Here is an 18,468-nt window from a genome sequence, read left to right on the forward strand (position 1 = left end):
AGTGACTGCAGTGCCTCCTATAGTTCGTTGGACTTGCGAATAACGGCTAAGCCTTTATTCATGCGATTGATAACTGAATTCATTGTTGACCGACAAGGAAATTAAAAGCAATGATTTAAAATTTTTATCTGTTGTCAGTTTCGATTTATTAGCAAATAAAATTCTTGACATTGATGTTTAATAATATAAAGCTTTTAAAAGAATTTTCAATTTTTCCTCTTGATTCTGCAGATGCGACTCAGTCAGGGGTTGGGTAGGGGGGGAGGGTTAAAATTTTTAATTTTAACGGTGCTTGTAATTATTAGTATAGATAAGTCCTGATTTCACCTTTTCTTATAAAGGCATTTGTTTAAACTATAAAACTCAAAACTTTGACTACCATAAGCTTAAGTAAAAAATTGAAGTTTGTAGGGTTTTTAAAAAAATAAAGTATTTCTAAAAAATTTTATTCAAGAATTTCTTTGTTTGCTAATATCGACTGATGTCTCAATAACATGAAAAATATATCTATATATAATTAATAAAATAAATTTGAACTGAGGAGGCATTACTGTTCCACAATGCTCCTTGAAGGTATAAACATATGAAAAATTTCTATTTACCGAACATCAATGCTTCAAAATATGTTTTTAGGTCAATGTATCAACACTATGGATGCTTTAATTTTGAACATTGATGTTTTGTCATGGTTGTCGCACCTCTATTACAGAAGCTTGGAAGAGTTTCCTTCCAAAAGAGACAGAAAAAGCGACTTACAAACAAAATTTGAAAAATCATTTATTCATAAAGTTAAGAGTATAACAAAATGACTAAGCAGTGCTTGCTTCTATGGATAAAAACAGCATATATTCAAATAAAATTCATCAATATAACAAATAAACACATTACAAGTCAAACATAGTATAAATACATTTCAAGCTCCGATTTTAAATGCATGTTAACAAAAAAGCTTACTAAATACATCAAACCCAAACAAAAAGAGTCAATTTAGGGCAGAAAAAATGGTTGGCATGATGTTTGTTTTTACCAACCCTGTGGGAATGTCGAATCGAAATCATCATGAGGAAGGGTCTATGTTTTTTCTTAAAAAAATGGTGCTATATATTCATATATTTAAACAAAAAAAGTATCATTAAAAAACTTGACAGTTATTTTTATAAAAACAGTTATGGTAACAGTTACATTATTAATCCCTGAAACATGAAATCTGTTCCATTGGGAAAATATTTCTATAATTATTTATCCAAAAGAGTAGACTTAAACTGTGTAAATTAAAAATAAAAAAAAACCCTATAAAAAGCTAGTAGAAAGTGTTAACAGTCAAAACATATAGTTTTCCCCAATGAGCAGACAGAATAATAGTTATCATTTTTAATGTACTGTATTATGAGTGGTATCTATATTTTAAATTAATGTAAATATTTTGTTCCTTTTAGTTTAAAAATAAAAGATTGTTTTAATTGCTATTGCTTGTATTAAAATTAGAATATTAATTTTTAATTGTTCATTTTCTTTATTTGAAAAATAAAGTATAGTACTTAAAAGTTCTTATTTACATTGGTGTTTGAATATTTTATATTTTTAAAATGTGTATATTAAGCACTTGTTTTTTTTTTATGTTACTTGTAAATTATTTTTATTTCACTAAATTCAACTATTGCAAAAGTTTAAATGTTTGACATTTTTGCAAACTCTAAAAAGCAAATGTTAAGTGGAATAACAATATCACTTTCTCCCCATTAAAATGCTAATTGTAATTTTTCGTAATTATGTACTCTTAGTAGTAAGTACTTTATAGCTTAAGCCCTATCTGTAAGTTTCTTCCTTGTAATTCATTTTGAAGTACATGTAACTGCACCTCTATCTATTTTTCATTAATTTGCTTTAAATGAGGTTTATTTCTTGAGTTATACAGTTTTACTCATTAAATATTAAATTTTTAGTTTAATGAATTGTTCAGGTGAAAAAATTAAAAGTTGTAGAAAAAATAATGGAATCAATCTCTCAAAGTTTGCTTACTTCATCAGAAAATAAAGTATATTTATTCTTATCATTATTGATTTTGTGTTGACACTTCAAAAAATATAGTTAAAAAATACAGGCCCAGCAAAATGAATTCACTCATCCTATAAGGATATGAATTGAAAAAACAAAACTAATAATTAAAAAAAGACGCTTTAGTGTACAGATGTTTTAATTATGAAGGTATAATGTTTTGTCATCAATGTCATATCATTAATTTTCAAATTTTGAAGCAAATATGACAGGCATTTAAGACATTTGTCAAAACACAAAATAATAAACAGTAAAATTGTGTTAAAATCAATATTTTTTTCTATTAAACACTGCAATGTTATCTGATGGGGCATTTTTATCATCTGACAAATTTTATTGATTTTACAAAAATATTATACACATTAACAAAGCATTTTTTATAAGGCCCCATGTTCACAGGATTTACAGAATATTCCTTCATATGGAATAAAATAGGTATGCAGGTAGGAGTATTATATTACTTTAATAGTATTTAAGTAACAGCAAAAATAGTAATACTAATGTATTAATCAATTATTTACTGAAACTGATGTAGTTCCACAAATGTGTTATCTCCCATCTTTTCACAACTGTCACACCTGCCAAAATAGATGCTGAAAGTAGATCCTTATAACTTAAAGCTTAATTACTTAAAAATGCAGAATTGAAGTTTTTTGTAACATTTCTTTAAAGTGAGAGATGGGGGGGGGGGGGGTTACATATATTAGTCATTGAAAAAAATTCATTACAAAAATTTCGTCTACTTTTTTGGTGCATCGTAATTTTCAACTCGAAGTTTCATCAAGAGGGAAAAGCTTCAAGTGACGGAAGATCTTGCAGCCATGTCTGTTTTTTAAAAAGTGAAATAGAGTGAATATCTTGATAAAACTGCCAAAAACAAATACTTATTTCACATGATGACATATGAGGCCTGAATGTAATTAAGCAACTAAATATGAAGAAGAACCATGCACACATGATGACTGCGAGATGTTTGCTATTAAAGCTACGAAAATAACACCCTTCAAAATTAATATAGTTGAAAAGCTGATTTTCTTGTTTTAATTTCAGTAGAAGATTAATAATTAACAATTTAAGTAAAAATAATAACATAAGATATTAATTTCTTTTTACCTTCATCTTAATTTTTTAAACGTTTGGCATTGTTCTCATAAAATGCAATTTCACCACAAAATATAGTTTTGCACAGTTATGTTGTTTTGTCTATCTTAGTTTTGCTATTTTGTTTTAAAACCCTTCCAAACATTGAATTTTGTAGAAAAGGAGAAAACTTTTTGTATGAAAGATCATTTTAAGTCAGAATTTAAGATCTCATTATAAACAACTGAGCGATTAAAGTCACTGCAGCAAAGCACAATATACAGCTTGTTTACAAAAGCGCCTCGCATACTTGATACAACACATACTTTAAAATATATTTCAATACTATCATGGTCCCAAAACAAAAGCATGAACGTTCTTGACACACTTAAAATATAAATAAATAATAACAAATATCGATAAAATCAGTTAGGTTACGTTAATTACAAAAATTCATATCTTGCCAAAAATTTTGGCATGAGCAAAGTAATTGTAACAGTGCAATAAAATTTAAATACTATATAAAAAATCAACTCAAATTTATCAAATGAAGCATAAAGGTACAAAATGTTAAAAAAAAAATACTACTAAGACAAGACTCAAACTCCGGGGGGTAATGCATGTATCGAAGTGAGCACAAAAATGCAAGAGTCAATCACATAGTCCATGGGTCACAATACAGATATTCATGCTGAAACAAAAGAAAATGGATAGTTATAAGATTCACAGGGTTTGGTCACAAGTATCATTATCTAGCTGTGATTTTACTAATTTATTGATGAAAACATAAAACTTTTTGAGAGCTCAAGTAGAGGAGAGTGTTGTACCTCGGGACACTTTTAATATTTTAATTTTTAACATCAATTATTTGAATCAAAATTTGAAACCTAGAAGTTACTTTAAAATACTTCAACATATTTCTATGCAATATATTTTTCAAAATTCAGACAGTTTGAAAATAAAATATTGCCAGCCATTTTTAAAGTAAGAGTTCCAAGCAGTCCCAAAGTACAGCCTATTATACCTTGGGACACACCCTGTTGTACTATGGGAAAATCTTCATGTTTCAGGAAACAGCCATATTCCATACAGCCATCGCCTCAGAGCAACACTAAGACATCTAATCCCAGAAATAACACTAAGATATTCTACTGTTGCTCTGAGGCGACGATATACTTGAACCGATTTTGCACCAAAAAACAAAACAAAATTTTCTTTCATGGTAGTTCATTAAATCATCCATACTATTAAAATCTGTTTGCGTTCATCTGTCTGTCTCTATGTCTGAGACTTGATCTTCTCGAGAATCGCGGAGAGTAGAGAGTTGAACAAGGTGCAGATTGATTCCAAATTTTCCAAAGAAAACAATAAGACCAATATCATAGTTGTATGACTTCAATTAGCAAAGACATTAATTAAAATGTCAATTAACATCACGTTCTCAGGAATTTTTATTTTTTTCCTGTTGCCATTTTGGATATCTGTTGGCAAATAAAATTCTAATTGTTTTAAAAGCGGAGTTTTTTGGTTGCTATCCAAATTTTGAAACAACTTTTTTGTCTAGAATTTTATTGTAAATTAGTTTCATTTCTTTTTTATTCTGATATATAAATCATAAAACTACTTTTTAAAGCATCTTTTTGTTTAGAATTCCATTAAAAATTAGCTTTATTTCCCTTTTTATTCTAAGCAATGATTTTTTTTCTGTTGCCATTTTACATATGTGTTGAAAAATAACATTTAAATAATTGTTTCAGTAGTGCTGAAGTCATCAAAACAACCAATCGATTTGACCGGTTGCTCTATTCCAGCATAACCTTTATTTTATTTATCGTCTACCTTTCTCATTTTTGATTGCTAAGTTTCTCTTTTCAGAATATGAAAGACATTTCTTTAGTTATGTTAATTAAAAGAAAATGAAGTTAAAGTTTATCATGACCAGCCTCATATCTTGGTTTATTTAGGATGTTCGACTCATTTTCCCCTTCACATGGGTGAGTTTTCGAATTATAAAAACTCTCTTTTTCTTAAATTTTTTTACTATTAAAAGACATTTTGTTGTTTAAAGAATACTTTAAACTAATATTGTTTAGATTTCATTAAATAAAACAGAAGCTCGAGCACAAAAAAAAAAAAAAATTTAATGATTAACCCCCTTCAGTTGGAATTATGAAATATTGGACCAAAAATGTTGATATTTGGTACACAATGTACTACGGTAAAGGGTATCTTATGGACAAAATTTTGAGTTTCTAGGAGAAAAATTAAAAGAGTTATGGAATGTCCAATATTCCGGACTTATATTTTTGAAATCAATATTTCATATACAAAAACGATAAAATACCGAACAAACTTTAATATAAAATGTTCTACAAACAATTATAAAACATAATATAAGCGTTTGAAACGATTAATTAAAGATTATATATTTTTAAAAAAATCAGGAAAAAATCCTCTCTTTTCAGATGAAATCCATGGTTGGAAAAATGAGCCACTCTCTATCTCTCAATCCTTATATGTCAGTGTTGTCAATCCCAAAACGAAAAATTATTTCACAGATCATAATAAGTAGAATGTAAAGAGTCAACTACAAAAAAAAATGAACTAATTAAATAAATTATTAAATGATTAGCAGCTGTTTAAAGTGTATGTCCGGTATACGCTGATGACTTGGTATTAAAGGAGTACTTAATAGGTCCGGATGCTTTTAACTTCATGTATAATCAACCAAGCAATATGTGTCATGTTATGTAAAAAGCTGTAAATATTTTGGATATAGTCTATCAGATGTAAATAATTGTTTACGTGAGCACAGGTTATAGTTGATAATGCATATAATTTTATATTTTGTGTTAATCGAAAACACTCATGATTTGTGTGATTGACAATTATATTAACGTTAATGAGATTTTTGCCAAAAAATGCTTTACTGATGTTTTGCAAACCCTGTTTTACACACATTTATTTAGTCCTTAGCGTGTTAGCAACTAAAGTCAGAGTATTACAAAAACAACAATTTGACATCTCTTTCATTTTTAAGGTAGCCCGTGCAGCGCCAAGCGATACAGCTAGTGAATTATGAATTATTATCTAACACTAAATGTGTTTAAAAGAGTGCATAACATTAGAACATTGTTCCACATTCCCAAACACATCTTAATTATTAATAACCATGTATATGTTGTATCTTAGAACATGTCCTAAGGTACTTTATGCTTGGCTGTCCCAAGGTACAATCACCAAGTGGTTTAAGAAAAACCAAAACAGTGGTCAATTTAGATGCGCTGTCTTTACTTTCTCATAAGCAAGTTATTTAAAGTACTTCTCTTTTGTAAAGAAATAAAATTTAGTTGATTAGTTTTACAAATACGAAGACAGAAAATGAAATGGAAATGAAGAAAATCTTTACTTTGGAATCATGAAATTTTCTTTTTCTCACAAAATCTTCAATTTTTCTCATTTGATGCTGATTTTTACAATGGTACCATTTAATGGTGAAGGTTACCATTAGATATTACAAAAACAGGGCTGCTTAAAATAGATTCTTAGAAATTAGCAGTGTCCCAAGATACAACACTCTTCCCTATAGCTCAGTAATAACAGAACTGATCAATACAGCATCTTGAGAATACTCCATGACATGCATTAGAGGAGAGAAATTTAGTTTGGAGGAGTAAAACATATGTACACAGGGAAGTCTATAATAGTTATTTAACGTTTTTAATGATAAAATGGAAGGGGGCAGGGGAAGAAGAGACATGTACTATTTTGATTTTTAACATTTGGATGTAAAACATTTAGTATTTAAATAACAAGACGATTGTAAATTTTTTAAAATTCTAAATATTTTTATTTTTTTTTGCTACATTTTTTACAGTAGGGTAAATTATCAGTTATAGTCATCCAACCAGTAATGAGCAGATTTGTCTTGTATTGTCAATATCAAGTTTGTAATCGATATTCCAGGAATACTGTCAGTGGAATCGCAAAATAGTGTCCTCCAAGAACACCTGTACCACATATTTTCCAAACATAAGTTTTATTCATGTTTGAAAGTTGTTCATGATGTCTATGTTTCAAAAATATATTCAAAAAGAAAAAAAAAAATCTTTGCATTTAAGATTTTGAAGCGCTGCTGCTTTGTATCAGATTGCAATTTCATTGATACACTCATTCCTTTTCTTTTTTCCTATACCATAGGTACACAATGAGGGACCCCCGCCCTGCACCACCATCTAGGGTTTCTCAAGATTCTGGCCTTTTGGCCAGGGACCCCTCTCACCCTTCAGGAACAGTTCAATCCACTTACAACTCTAGGCACCGTGGACCCAGGAACAGACCTGACTCCGGTGGCACCCATTGTCTACTCACTGTCCCACTCAATTAGCCACTGTGCAGATATAGATATGCCCAGACGTACCGTAAACCAAGGTGACATTGATCAGTTTTCAACTTCAGACTCAATTTTTTTATACTTGCTGAAATAATATTGGAATAATGAAAATTTTGTGGTTTGGGGGTAGGCAACAGGAATCGAGATCCCTAATGCATTTCATTTTCGATTCACTTAATATATTTTTTAAAATGATAATATATATATATATATATATATATATTTTCAAACTGGGTGGGCAAAGTCAATCTGCAAAAAGGGGTGACTTTGCCCACTTACTTTTCATAGGAAAACGCCTTCAATTATTTTGTTAGCAGTGTAAACTTTATCGGGTGAATAAAACGACACTGTCTATTAATTAAGAATATTTATTGAACAAAGAAATGCAGGAAATGAACAGAAACATTAAATTGTATAGGAAAATGGGGGGGGGGGGGAACCATTATGTTTCATACACCACAAAGCAAGTTGTTCACCAGCAATAGTATTAGCAAAGATTAGAGAGAATCTAATCTTTAGAACTATTTTAGAATTCCCTATTTTTATATATTTATTTAGAATGCCCTTTAGAACTATTCATACTGCTTTTAGGACACTTCACTCTGTGTCGAAAATTCATTAATTTGGAACCCAGGTCATCACTGAGATCAGTTTCATTGTAGTTTAAGATGTTTTCGGGTGGAATGGTACGCAAAAAGATTTTTTCTTTCAATGTCTTTGAATTTATATTTAAATATGTTCTTAAAATGTATCTCATGTTAACATGAGATACATTTTAAGGATAAATTCAATAATATATATTGCCCTGGACACATGAAATCCAAGATGAAAAGAAATAAATACATTTTTTATTTTTTTTTTTGAGGTAATTTAGGGTTTATGCGAGGTTGGCTTGCACATTAATCACTTTCATAACATTAATGAGAGGACTGACACTGTTATTTGTTTCTTACAAAGTTAGAACAAGACTGTAAAAATTTACAATCAAGAACTAAAATATTGGAGACTGGAAATTACAAATGAAGTGCCTTAAATAATTTTAATTGTTCTAAAGTTCTTGAAAATAATTCGATAACTCTTGAAAATCCTAAGGAAAGTGGGCTCCAATTTTATTTCTTATCAAGTGTATAAATTATAAATTGTTCAAATGTGCAGTATGTTATTCTCTTGTTACCTATTTTCTAAATCTGTACACCATTTCTTTTAAAGCACTTTTCACTATTGATCATTTTATATTCAATTCAGTGTTGTATTTGTCGGTGAGCTGGAGGGGTGATTAAAAAGGTGTCTTTTCTCTTCCTGTGCTCCTTCTCTCTGACAACTATTGGCATTGATTTATCAAATCAAAAACAATTTTTTCTGTGTGTATTATCTTAATTTACGAAAGAGTGTATAACTTTAAAAAAAGTTTTGTTTGCCTATTTCTGTCATGATATTTTTGTATTTCTAACTACATCCTATAAGGCTTCAAAATGCAGAATTTTATTTTTAGTTTTCAAAATTTCCTCCGGGGGAAAAACTTCTGGACCCCTACAATTGGGGATATTCTATAATCCACTTAAAAGGGAGTCCTGGGTCACTCTCTTGATGCTACTCCTCCTCTTAAGATCAATCCAAAAAGGCTATCAGGGAAAGAACATTAAAACACGATCAGAACATGAGAAGTATTGCTGTATGTATCAGAGGAAAGAGACAAAAACATATTAAAGGGGAAACAAAAATAAAAACTGCCTCTCACACCACCTAGAGAAACGTTGTTCAAAGAACAACATTTAAAACTACAAAAGGAGTAAAACAAAAGGGGTCCCCATATGTGAAATAGCTTAGGGCTCTGTTAAGTCTAAATCCAAGGCCTTGGGGAGGGGGGGGGGTGGCATAGACCCTAAGAGGTTGGGAACCACTGTTGGAAATGAACTAATTCCTTTTTGCAATATTTAGGTGATTTGCCCATAAAAAAGTTAAGCAATTAGATTCCAAACTGATTTGGCGATTTATCTTCTTTCTTTTTTTAAAAAATAATTTTAGGTTTATTTATAGAGGGATGCATTTAATTTATTTCGGAATTTTTGATTAGCTGTTTTCTTTCTTTAAGAATGATTATTGTGATGGGAAATTATGCAATTTTTTTTTTTCTCTAATTGAAGCCTGATTGTTGAACACGTGTCACTTGACATAACTTTTACTTTCGAGGTAGACCGTGCAAACCCGGGCGACGCAGCTAGTAATTTAATCAAGTTGAATGCAAAACAAAATAGATTTAGTCAATGATGCTTACCTTTCAAAGCTTCACTTTCTCCAGTTTCAACATTACTCATTAGCTAGAAAATAAAAAAAAGGCATTTTTACTAATGTCTTTATTTATTTATAAAAAAAAAATTAGCTGGTTTGCAACCAGTTTACAATAAATTTCATCATTTTTACAGTAATAAACTAAATATTTTGAGGAACAACAATCTGTATTCCCTCAAACCGTAGCTGCTACAGGGATGCTACATTAAACAACCTTGTTGATAACTTTAATGCTGGGGGGGGGGGAATAGGCATACTTATTTGTATGATTGATAAATACTTTAAAGGTGACCTTGTTCCATACTTTGATAGTCAATTTCCATATTGTTGGGCATTGCTTTTAAGAACAAAATGCTGAAATATTTGTAACTTTCCAGTTGCTTCAACAAATATGCTAGTTGAACCAACAGCAATCTATTTAGAAGCTGACATGTCATTGATTTAAATAGGACAAGAAGTAAAGCAAAATAAAATCTGAACAGTAGTAAATTAAGCAAGAGTAAAGTTGCAAAAATTCTGAAGACAAGAAAGTTTAAAACAGAAAGAGGGAATGCCATAAATTCAGGAAAGTAAAAGGAACGAATACAGCACTTAAATACTTAAAAAATAGAAACTTGTTTTCTTCAAAAGTGCTAAAAAATAGAAAATACTAACTAACACACTGAAGAATTAGGATTTCTTAAGAAGTAAAATTTTAGAAATTTGACTTTGATATTTTTTTTTTCGTTAATAGTCAACAAGTAGCAATTTCTCTTTTTGTTTAGCAAAAGGGGGTACTCAATGAAAGTAGCATATTTATCATTGCAATAAAGTAGTCTTATTGCTGTTAATGCTTAAAAAAATAACAAGTTTACTTTATATTCAAAAATTAACAGATAAATTATAAATATTTCTCAATGAAAACAGCATCTTTTTTTTTTGTTGAAACTTTGCACCTGAATTCAACACCAATAAAAAAGAAGTTCATCACACATAGACTTAGTAGAAGTAAATAGATACTTGTAGAATGTAATAGAAGTGAAAGTAGCAATCAAGAAATTGATTCACCTTCAATGCGTATTTTTTCATTAACATTACTTGAGTTGTAAAAACCTTTTACAATTGAACCTGTCTATCTCGAACCTGCTTATCTCAAAAACCTGTCTATCTCAAAATTTTTTAATTTCCCTGCATTTGAAGCCATAATTTAATGTGTTTTCCATTTTTATCTGGAAAAATAAAAAAACGATTACCTCTATATCTTGATTTTCAGAAAGGCTGTTATTTTCGGATTTGAAGCCCAGTAATCTTCAAAACAACCAACAACAACTTTTCTTAAACACAGAAACAGTAGCATTGTACTCAAGTGCAGAGAGGGCAGTGGAAAAAAGGGAGAAATGCGTCCATTTTTAAAAGGTCATTGAAATTAAGTATTTTTAAGCACTTTGAAGGACTTATCGATTTCTGTATACAAAGGGGGTAGAGATTGGAACTCAATCCACACTGATCCCTTTATTTTTAGCCATATTGTCAATTGAATCATAGTTTGGTGTTTTATAAATGAGTCAAACTGAGACCCCCTCCCCTTCCAAAGGCAAATTCTGGTTGTAATAGTGACTGAATATAACAGTTAATACCATAAGATTACATTAACTTTTAAAGATTTGTCTTAAACTGCTAGTTGTGGTGTAGTATAATGATTAATTTATTCGGCAAATTCTTGTAGCAAAACAAACAAATGCCAAAAATTTTTTTAAATGTTAAAAATAGGATATGTAGCAAAGAGCAGGCTGGTCTCAAAAATCACAAGTTTGCAGGCAAATAGTCATTTTCATCCAAATCAGATGAATAACATGGAATACTTCCATACTTGGCCTGACATTGACCGTTCCCTTCCTGTCGCCGGCAGCTTCAAGAACTGCATCAGACATGAAGTTTCGTTGGCAACTTCAAAGTCTTCATAGTCCTTAAAAAATGAGAAAAACAATATGATGTAAGAATTTCTGTTTTAAATGTAAAAAATACTGAAGCAAAATTCTTTTATGGGCATACTTTAAAACCATAAAGATGCAACAATGAGTACAGTGAACATTACAATACATTCAGAAAAGAGCATGGGGGGTTCTGCACGTATTATGAGAGAGAAGGACTAAGGTTTTCTTATTTGGAGAGTTTTTGCGAATTTGTTATCTGCGTGTATGAAGTCTCATTTAAATAGTACTCCAGTTGAAAGAAAAGTGCTCCTAGGCAAGTGACTAAAACCTTATTTTGTGGAAAAGGTGCTGCTTTTAAGAGATATTTACAAAAAAAAAAATGGCACAATATTTTGTGACATATGTTTTTGTAATTTCAGATTTTCGTTATGATTATTTTCTTTCATTCTATTTATTTATCTAGTGATCATTTGAAAATATTCTGTTAAAAAACTTTCATTTCATTACAATATATGCATCGTGCTTGAACTTTTGCACCAGACTAATAAAATTGCATTAACATTATTTTATTAATATGTTTTTACAAACTGTTTTACAGAATGTCTACTGATCTGGCGATTAAAAATTGCAGTATATTTCCATATTAACACTTCCAGTATCATCTCACACACACAAAAAATTTTTTTTTGTTTGCGATTTCAGGGTGAAATGAAAACCAAGGCAATACATGTCATTTAGTACCGCATTTTTTCTTTTACTATAAAATAGATATCTTTTTCTTCATATACCTACTTTTGGTTCAACCACTATATTAATACTACTCTATAAACTTTAACCTCTTTTGTTCTGTACCACGTTTTCGTTGAAAGAAGATTAAAGCTGTATTAAAGTTCATTTAAGAGCTTCCCTTCGCCTCAGCTCTCTAGTTTATTGAATATTTTCTTCTATTTCTAGATGCAACATTGTGTAAAATTCCAAACAGCAAATTACAAACAAGTTATTACAAAACTATATTAACTTTTAAGTTTTTCAGAACCTTTATTCCAATAACTGCTAACATGATTTTTTGTCAACCTAAACTGCTGAACAATAAGTGTGCGATTTATCTTAAAAATTCAACTTGAGTCCAGATTTCAAAAAAAAAAAAAAAAATCTAGTTTTAACAGTTTGAGCCTCTCTAACACATAATTACAAGATCGCTATAATTGTAAGCTAAAATTATCTCAATTTGTAAAACATTAATAAATAAATATTGTTGATCACAGTATGGATTACAGCTGACCATACTGTATTTTACCTTTCAGTTAGTTCACTACATATTTCATTCAAGTTCTTATATTTTTCCACTTTTTCAATACATTAGTTCCAGTTTGAGTCTGGAATTTCCAGGAGGTAAAAAAAATCCAGTACATTTTCAGTATTTCAAATACAGTCAAGCCCGCTTATTAGAATATTGGTTAAAAAAATATCCTGCCTAATTTAATAAATCTTCAGTGTACCAAACCAATGTAAAGTAACATAAAGTAACAATATTTAAAAAGCACAATTTCGCAGATTACTGCAGACATATGTTTCGGTGTTTCAGGGAAGGCCTTTTTCAATGCAAAACGTAGTGAGCTTATGGATGAAAAGCCGAAACATATGTCTGCACTAATCTGCAAATTTGTGCTTTTTAGACGTTGTTAATTTACGTTACTTTACTGTTCAGCACAAAGGTATTTATTTATCTCAAACCAATGTAGTTTGTTATTTGCATCCCGGATAATGGAATATCCTGGCTATTAGAATAATTTTTTGTGGCAAATTGGCCTTTCCATTAAGCGGGCTCGACTATCTCCAATATTTTGGTCAACATCCTGTTTTAATCAGTAAATTATTCTCCTAAGCCAGGGCTAAGGCATATTTACAAACATGTAACACAAAAGGATATGCCTTTTCTGGATAGTATAACCACGTTATCTGTATATTGCATGTAACCCTGTTTCAGTATTCTCAAATATCAACTTCTATATAAAAAAAAAACTTGGTCACTGAACGTGATTTTCTAGTACTTGATGATTGTTGGAAATATAAATCATGTAATTTATACTGGAAACCTGGGTGTTGATTTAAAAAGCAAAAAAAAAAAAAGAAAAGAAAAGATTGATTTAATTATTTCACTTTACATAATTTTCAGAATTGTTTGATAAATTGTGTCAAAAATGTCATGCACTATATTTTATATATTATGAAATAAAAAAAGGAACTGATGTGATATACCCCACCCTTGGCGACTTTTTCCTGTTGGCGCCAAGAAAACGATGTATGAGACATATGTCATACATCGTTCTTAGCGATGCTTTTTTAGCGCCAACAGGAAAAAACAGATAAAAAAACATGATCAAAGCACTTCAGAACACAATATATATAAAAACAACATAAAAGCACAACAAAAAACATCACAAATATATGCTTCAAAAATGTACAGGGCCGGGGTTTTTTGTAAACATATTAAAATACAATGAAATAAATTATTGTATTAATTACAAGTCGAAATTAATGCATTAATTTTTTTTCCATCATTTCTCCGGGATACGAGCCCTCGGTCTCATAGTACTTTCGTAATGAGACCTCGGCTCGCCGGCCCTGCCTCGGTCTCATTACGAAAGTACTATGAGACCTCTGGCTCGCCAGGACCTCGCTCCGCTCGGTCCGTTATCCCTCCGACTGTTAATATACATTACAGTCGGAGTATGGTCACAGTTATGTATATTTTCATGGAGACACCCAAGGGTGGCTCCTTCCGTTCAGTGTACAATAATGACACAGTTTTAAGTGTGAAATATGCACCATTATTGTGCAGATTTATTAATAAAATTCAGCATTTTTAAGAGTACAACCGAAAGAACTTTCAATTGTTAACATAAAATTCAGTACCTAAGGGAGGCACGTTAATATCTAAATAATTCCTGGCATCGATAAGAACTAACTTTTAGAACAAAATAACCGTACTATTTCTGTAAAATTAATTTACATACAGTAAAAATAAAGTTAAAAACTACAAGAACCCCTCAAGGATTTGTAAAAACAAAGAATTTTGGAAGTGAGAGGTTTTTTTTGAATTCTAAAATAAAGAACTTACCTTTTTATATGGTATAAATATTCACACTCAGTCTAAAACAATACATCATATGACAATGGCACGTTACAGATACACACCACATACACACCACGTTGGAGTTAACTTTTAATTAACCTTCAAGTTTGAAGAAACTGGCATTTTCTAATGTTTTTACTTCAAAACACAACTACTGAATTTAAACTAACACAAAATAAGCATTCCTGTAAGGTATATTGCACGAAACAACACCACGTATCTCTCCTGCGTGAAACCCAAACAACCCAAGTAAACAAGTTTGAACAGATCTGTAAGATTGCCTTCGGGTTGCTAAACACAGGTTAGTTTGGCCAGGGATGCCATGCATAAAAAATTATCGCCTCATTGGCGAGAAAAATATTTTAATTTTGTGCAAAAAAATCGAATGTCGCCAAACGGGGGGGGGGGGGAGGGGGGGGGGTATATCACATCTGTACCTAAAAAATTTTAAAGAACACTGGTTTGCCACAAACGAGAGAGAGCCTTTTTAGAAAATTTCATTGTAACCAAAATGATAGTAGCACAACCAGAAATTGTACATATGCTGTATATAAAATTTCAAGTTTCTGAGGCTAATCCGTTTGAGTTATATGAGAAAAATATATAGTACAGACTTTGCAACAAAACTTGTTACTGAGTTTGGGATGTTCAAATAATTGCTTGTTCATTTGTACGTACATATAATATAATGCAAAGAAAAAACTCATCAATATGTATTCAGGAGTTATTAAAATAGAAATTCAGGAACAACTAAATTTGAGTAGGAGAATTTTTGAATGCAATCCTTCCTTCCCTTGGTACAAGAAGAAATAAATAAAAGATTCCTGCATGAAATTTTCCGAAATGAAAGCAAGTCATTCTCGCTTACCCCACAATAAACTTCTTCATTGAAGATCTGGGGTGGCAAGGCAGGCTCTTTCTCGTGAAGCTTGCACTGTGAGCGCATAAACTCACGATCCTCCTCTTTGCCCATCTCTGTGATGTCAATGACTTCAAATTCTATCTTCAGGGAGGACAGGATGAAGAGGACCCGCTGCTGCCGCTTCCGGATCTATGGACAGAGAGGAAGCAGGATTCATACACTTGTGGTTAAAAAAAATTGCCTGACTTTTCTAGGTTTTCCAGGTTGTTTTTTAGAAAATTCCAGGTTACTTGCTTTATTAAAAAATTCAGTTTAAAAAGCAATATTTTAAAAATAATTAAAATTGTTTAAAGTAGCAATGCAAAAGAATCGAAACTTTTCCCTTTAGATTTAAAAAAAAAATTAATAAATAAATAAAATCTTAGGTTTGAAAATACTGAAAAAAAAATCTTAGAATTTTTTTTTCTTTTTTTTCTCTCAAAATGTTAAGTTTTATTCAAACACTTTGTTCAAAATTGTTTTAGTTGGTTTACTACTTGTTCAAAACAAAGTACTTTCAACTTGCTTTAGTGGTTCTTCGATGTCACGTGAAATGTGTAATATTAGCGTTTTGCTGTAGTCACACAGCAATTGTAAACCGCTTTTGGTTTACAATTCTTCTTTTTATTTTCTTATTAGTATATAACACAAAAAATATTGAGCAAAATACAAAGCTATTTTTCAGTATAAATATGATTAACTTGTTGCATTGATCGGCATACCATGCAATGCAAAATAACAAAAATCAACATTTGCCAAACATAGGAGAATGCCAATAATCATGACTTTTTTTTCTTTCAATTAAAATTTTTCTACTCTAGAAAATTAACTTTTAAAAATTCATAATTTGTTGCACATTTTATGTTACTTTCAATAGTTTACATTGAGATAAACATCCAAATCTGTTTTTGGAAGTTTACGTCTGCTTCAATCGTGCAAACGACCAAATATGGCAACTAAGTGAAAAATTTAAGATAATAAGTAGATTTTTGAATTTGTAGCATAAAAGAAGTTATAAAAAATTAATAATCCTTAAAAAACTAAAATTGAGACAAAATAATCAGTTTTTAGCACATAAGAGTCTAAATCAATTAGAATAAAAAAATGTTCTGAAGATAAAATTTTGCATTTTTCCAGAAAATAATTATGAATTATCCGGGAAAATAAGGCCCATTTTGTGTTGTTTTCAATAGTTTGCATTGCAATAAACATTCAATGCCATTTTCGGGAACTTAGGCACTTAAAAAGTCTTGTGTACTTTGATCTTGGGAATGACCAAATATGGCGACTATGCCCAAAAAATAAGAAACATTTTTTTGAATTTGCAGCAGAAAAACAATTTTAAAAAATAAATAAATCTTCATGAAACTACAATTTAGTTGAAAAGTTTTTAGCACATTTGCACCCAAGGCAATAAGCAAGATTTAAGTTTTAAGAACAAAGTTTTTCATTTCTCAAGAAAATTATTTAAAACAATAATAAAATTTAAAAAACAAAATAAAAGAAAACGCAGCACGTTTTGCATTATTTTAAATAGTTAGCAATTAACGAAAACGTCCAATTCTGCTTTGATTTCGGAAATATAGGCATTTAAGGATCGTGTCTACTTCCATCTTGTGAATGACCAAAACTGGCGACTACGTTTCACATGTAGCTGAAAAGATTTTCTGCTCAAAAAAAAAACAACTTTCCCTGATCAACCCTCCCATCTTCAGGCTTGAGCTTCTGAAGCAGTAAATTGTCAAAGTGGGGCACACTAGTTCCTTTTCAAGGTTCAGCAAAAAAATTAATCTAAAAAAGGTTATCAATTCAGGATTTTTTTCCAAAAACATCTGTGATGTTGAGAAGTGTTTAGTGAAACTTATTGTAGAATATCGAACTGCTCATAAATTTTTTTGATGAGATAAAAAATGATAAGTAAAAAAGCGGACCAACTTGCCCCATCTCCCTCTACCTGAGAGTGCTGTAGGAGAACCTTATCCCTTAAAGAAAGTGCACAATATTTCACTAATTAGAAGGTTAGGTATAATGCAAATAAAATTGCATGTTTATCTAATATTGTGCGGTGGTGGGAATACAAAAGAAGAAATCCAACAGTACAATAACTTCTTTGATAGCTTCAAGTTTTGATCTTTCACAAAGAAGTTATTTTATAGTGTGAGTTTTATTTTCTTTCAAATTCCCTCTGCACTACAGATATCAATTTTTGGAAGCTAGTTTAGATTACTTTAAAGCGAAGGAAAATACAAAAAAATATGATAAGTTTTCTTCTGAAACACTATTATTTAAATTTAGGGACATTCATTTAATTACAACTTACCAAAAGAAAAAAAAAATCTGCTTATGGTATTTTCGAGTTTAAATTTCCAAAAAAATGGCCAAGAAAAATATTAGTTTACAAAGTGCAACGCAGAAAAGATTTTCTTCAACAAATTTCTAGCCCGTTATATATAACAACAAATCATGCAACTAAAAATTAAGTTATTTTCTACGCAACAGAAACATGATTCATAACGATTATAATAAACAAGAAGATAATGAATCATCTAATAAATTTTACTTCATGATTTCCAGATATTCCGGAAATATAAACTTTCACCACCATCTGGTCAGATTTTGGGATACTAGCTAAATATGGAATGTATGTTAATTTGAAGTTTTTTTAATTAATTAAGATCACAACACAATAACAAGTGGTTTC

The 18,468-nt window shown here is 30.3% G+C and overlaps 1 protein-coding gene across 1 annotated transcript; it reads right to left on the reverse strand.

The window, feature by feature from the left end:
* Positions 1 to 759: 759 nt before the first annotated feature.
* LOC129234458 (SH3 domain-binding glutamic acid-rich protein homolog) lies at positions 760 to 18,468 on the reverse strand. The gene is made up of 5 exons (XM_054868460.1): positions 18,328 to 18,468; positions 15,735 to 15,917; positions 11,667 to 11,762; positions 9,804 to 9,846; positions 760 to 3,826 (listed from the first exon to the last, which is right to left on the reverse strand). Exons 1-5 carry the CDS (start codon positions 18,370 to 18,372, stop codon positions 3,822 to 3,824), a joined length of 372 nt encoding a protein of 123 aa, XP_054724435.1. The 5' UTR covers positions 18,373 to 18,468; the 3' UTR covers positions 760 to 3,821.

Source organism: Uloborus diversus, chromosome 1 (assembly GCF_026930045.1).
Source record: "Uloborus diversus isolate 005 chromosome 1, Udiv.v.3.1, whole genome shotgun sequence".
In the NCBI taxonomy this organism is placed as follows: Eukaryota; Metazoa; Arthropoda; class Arachnida; order Araneae; family Uloboridae; genus Uloborus; species Uloborus diversus.

Excerpts from the sequence above, each read along its gene's own strand:
- LOC129234458 (XM_054868460.1), bottom strand. The coding sequence starts at position 18,372 with ATGGTGGTGAAAGTTTATATTTCCGGAATATCTGGAAATCATGAA. Across the intron at positions 11,763-15,734 it reads ATGAAGAAGTTTATTGTGGG|GACTATGAAGACTTTGAAGT; the intron begins GTAAGCGAGAAT and ends TCATTTTTTAAG. Across the intron at positions 9,847-11,666 it reads AACGGTCAATGTCAGGCCAA|CTAATGAGTAATGTTGAAAC; the intron begins GTATGGAAGTAT and ends TTTATTTTCTAG.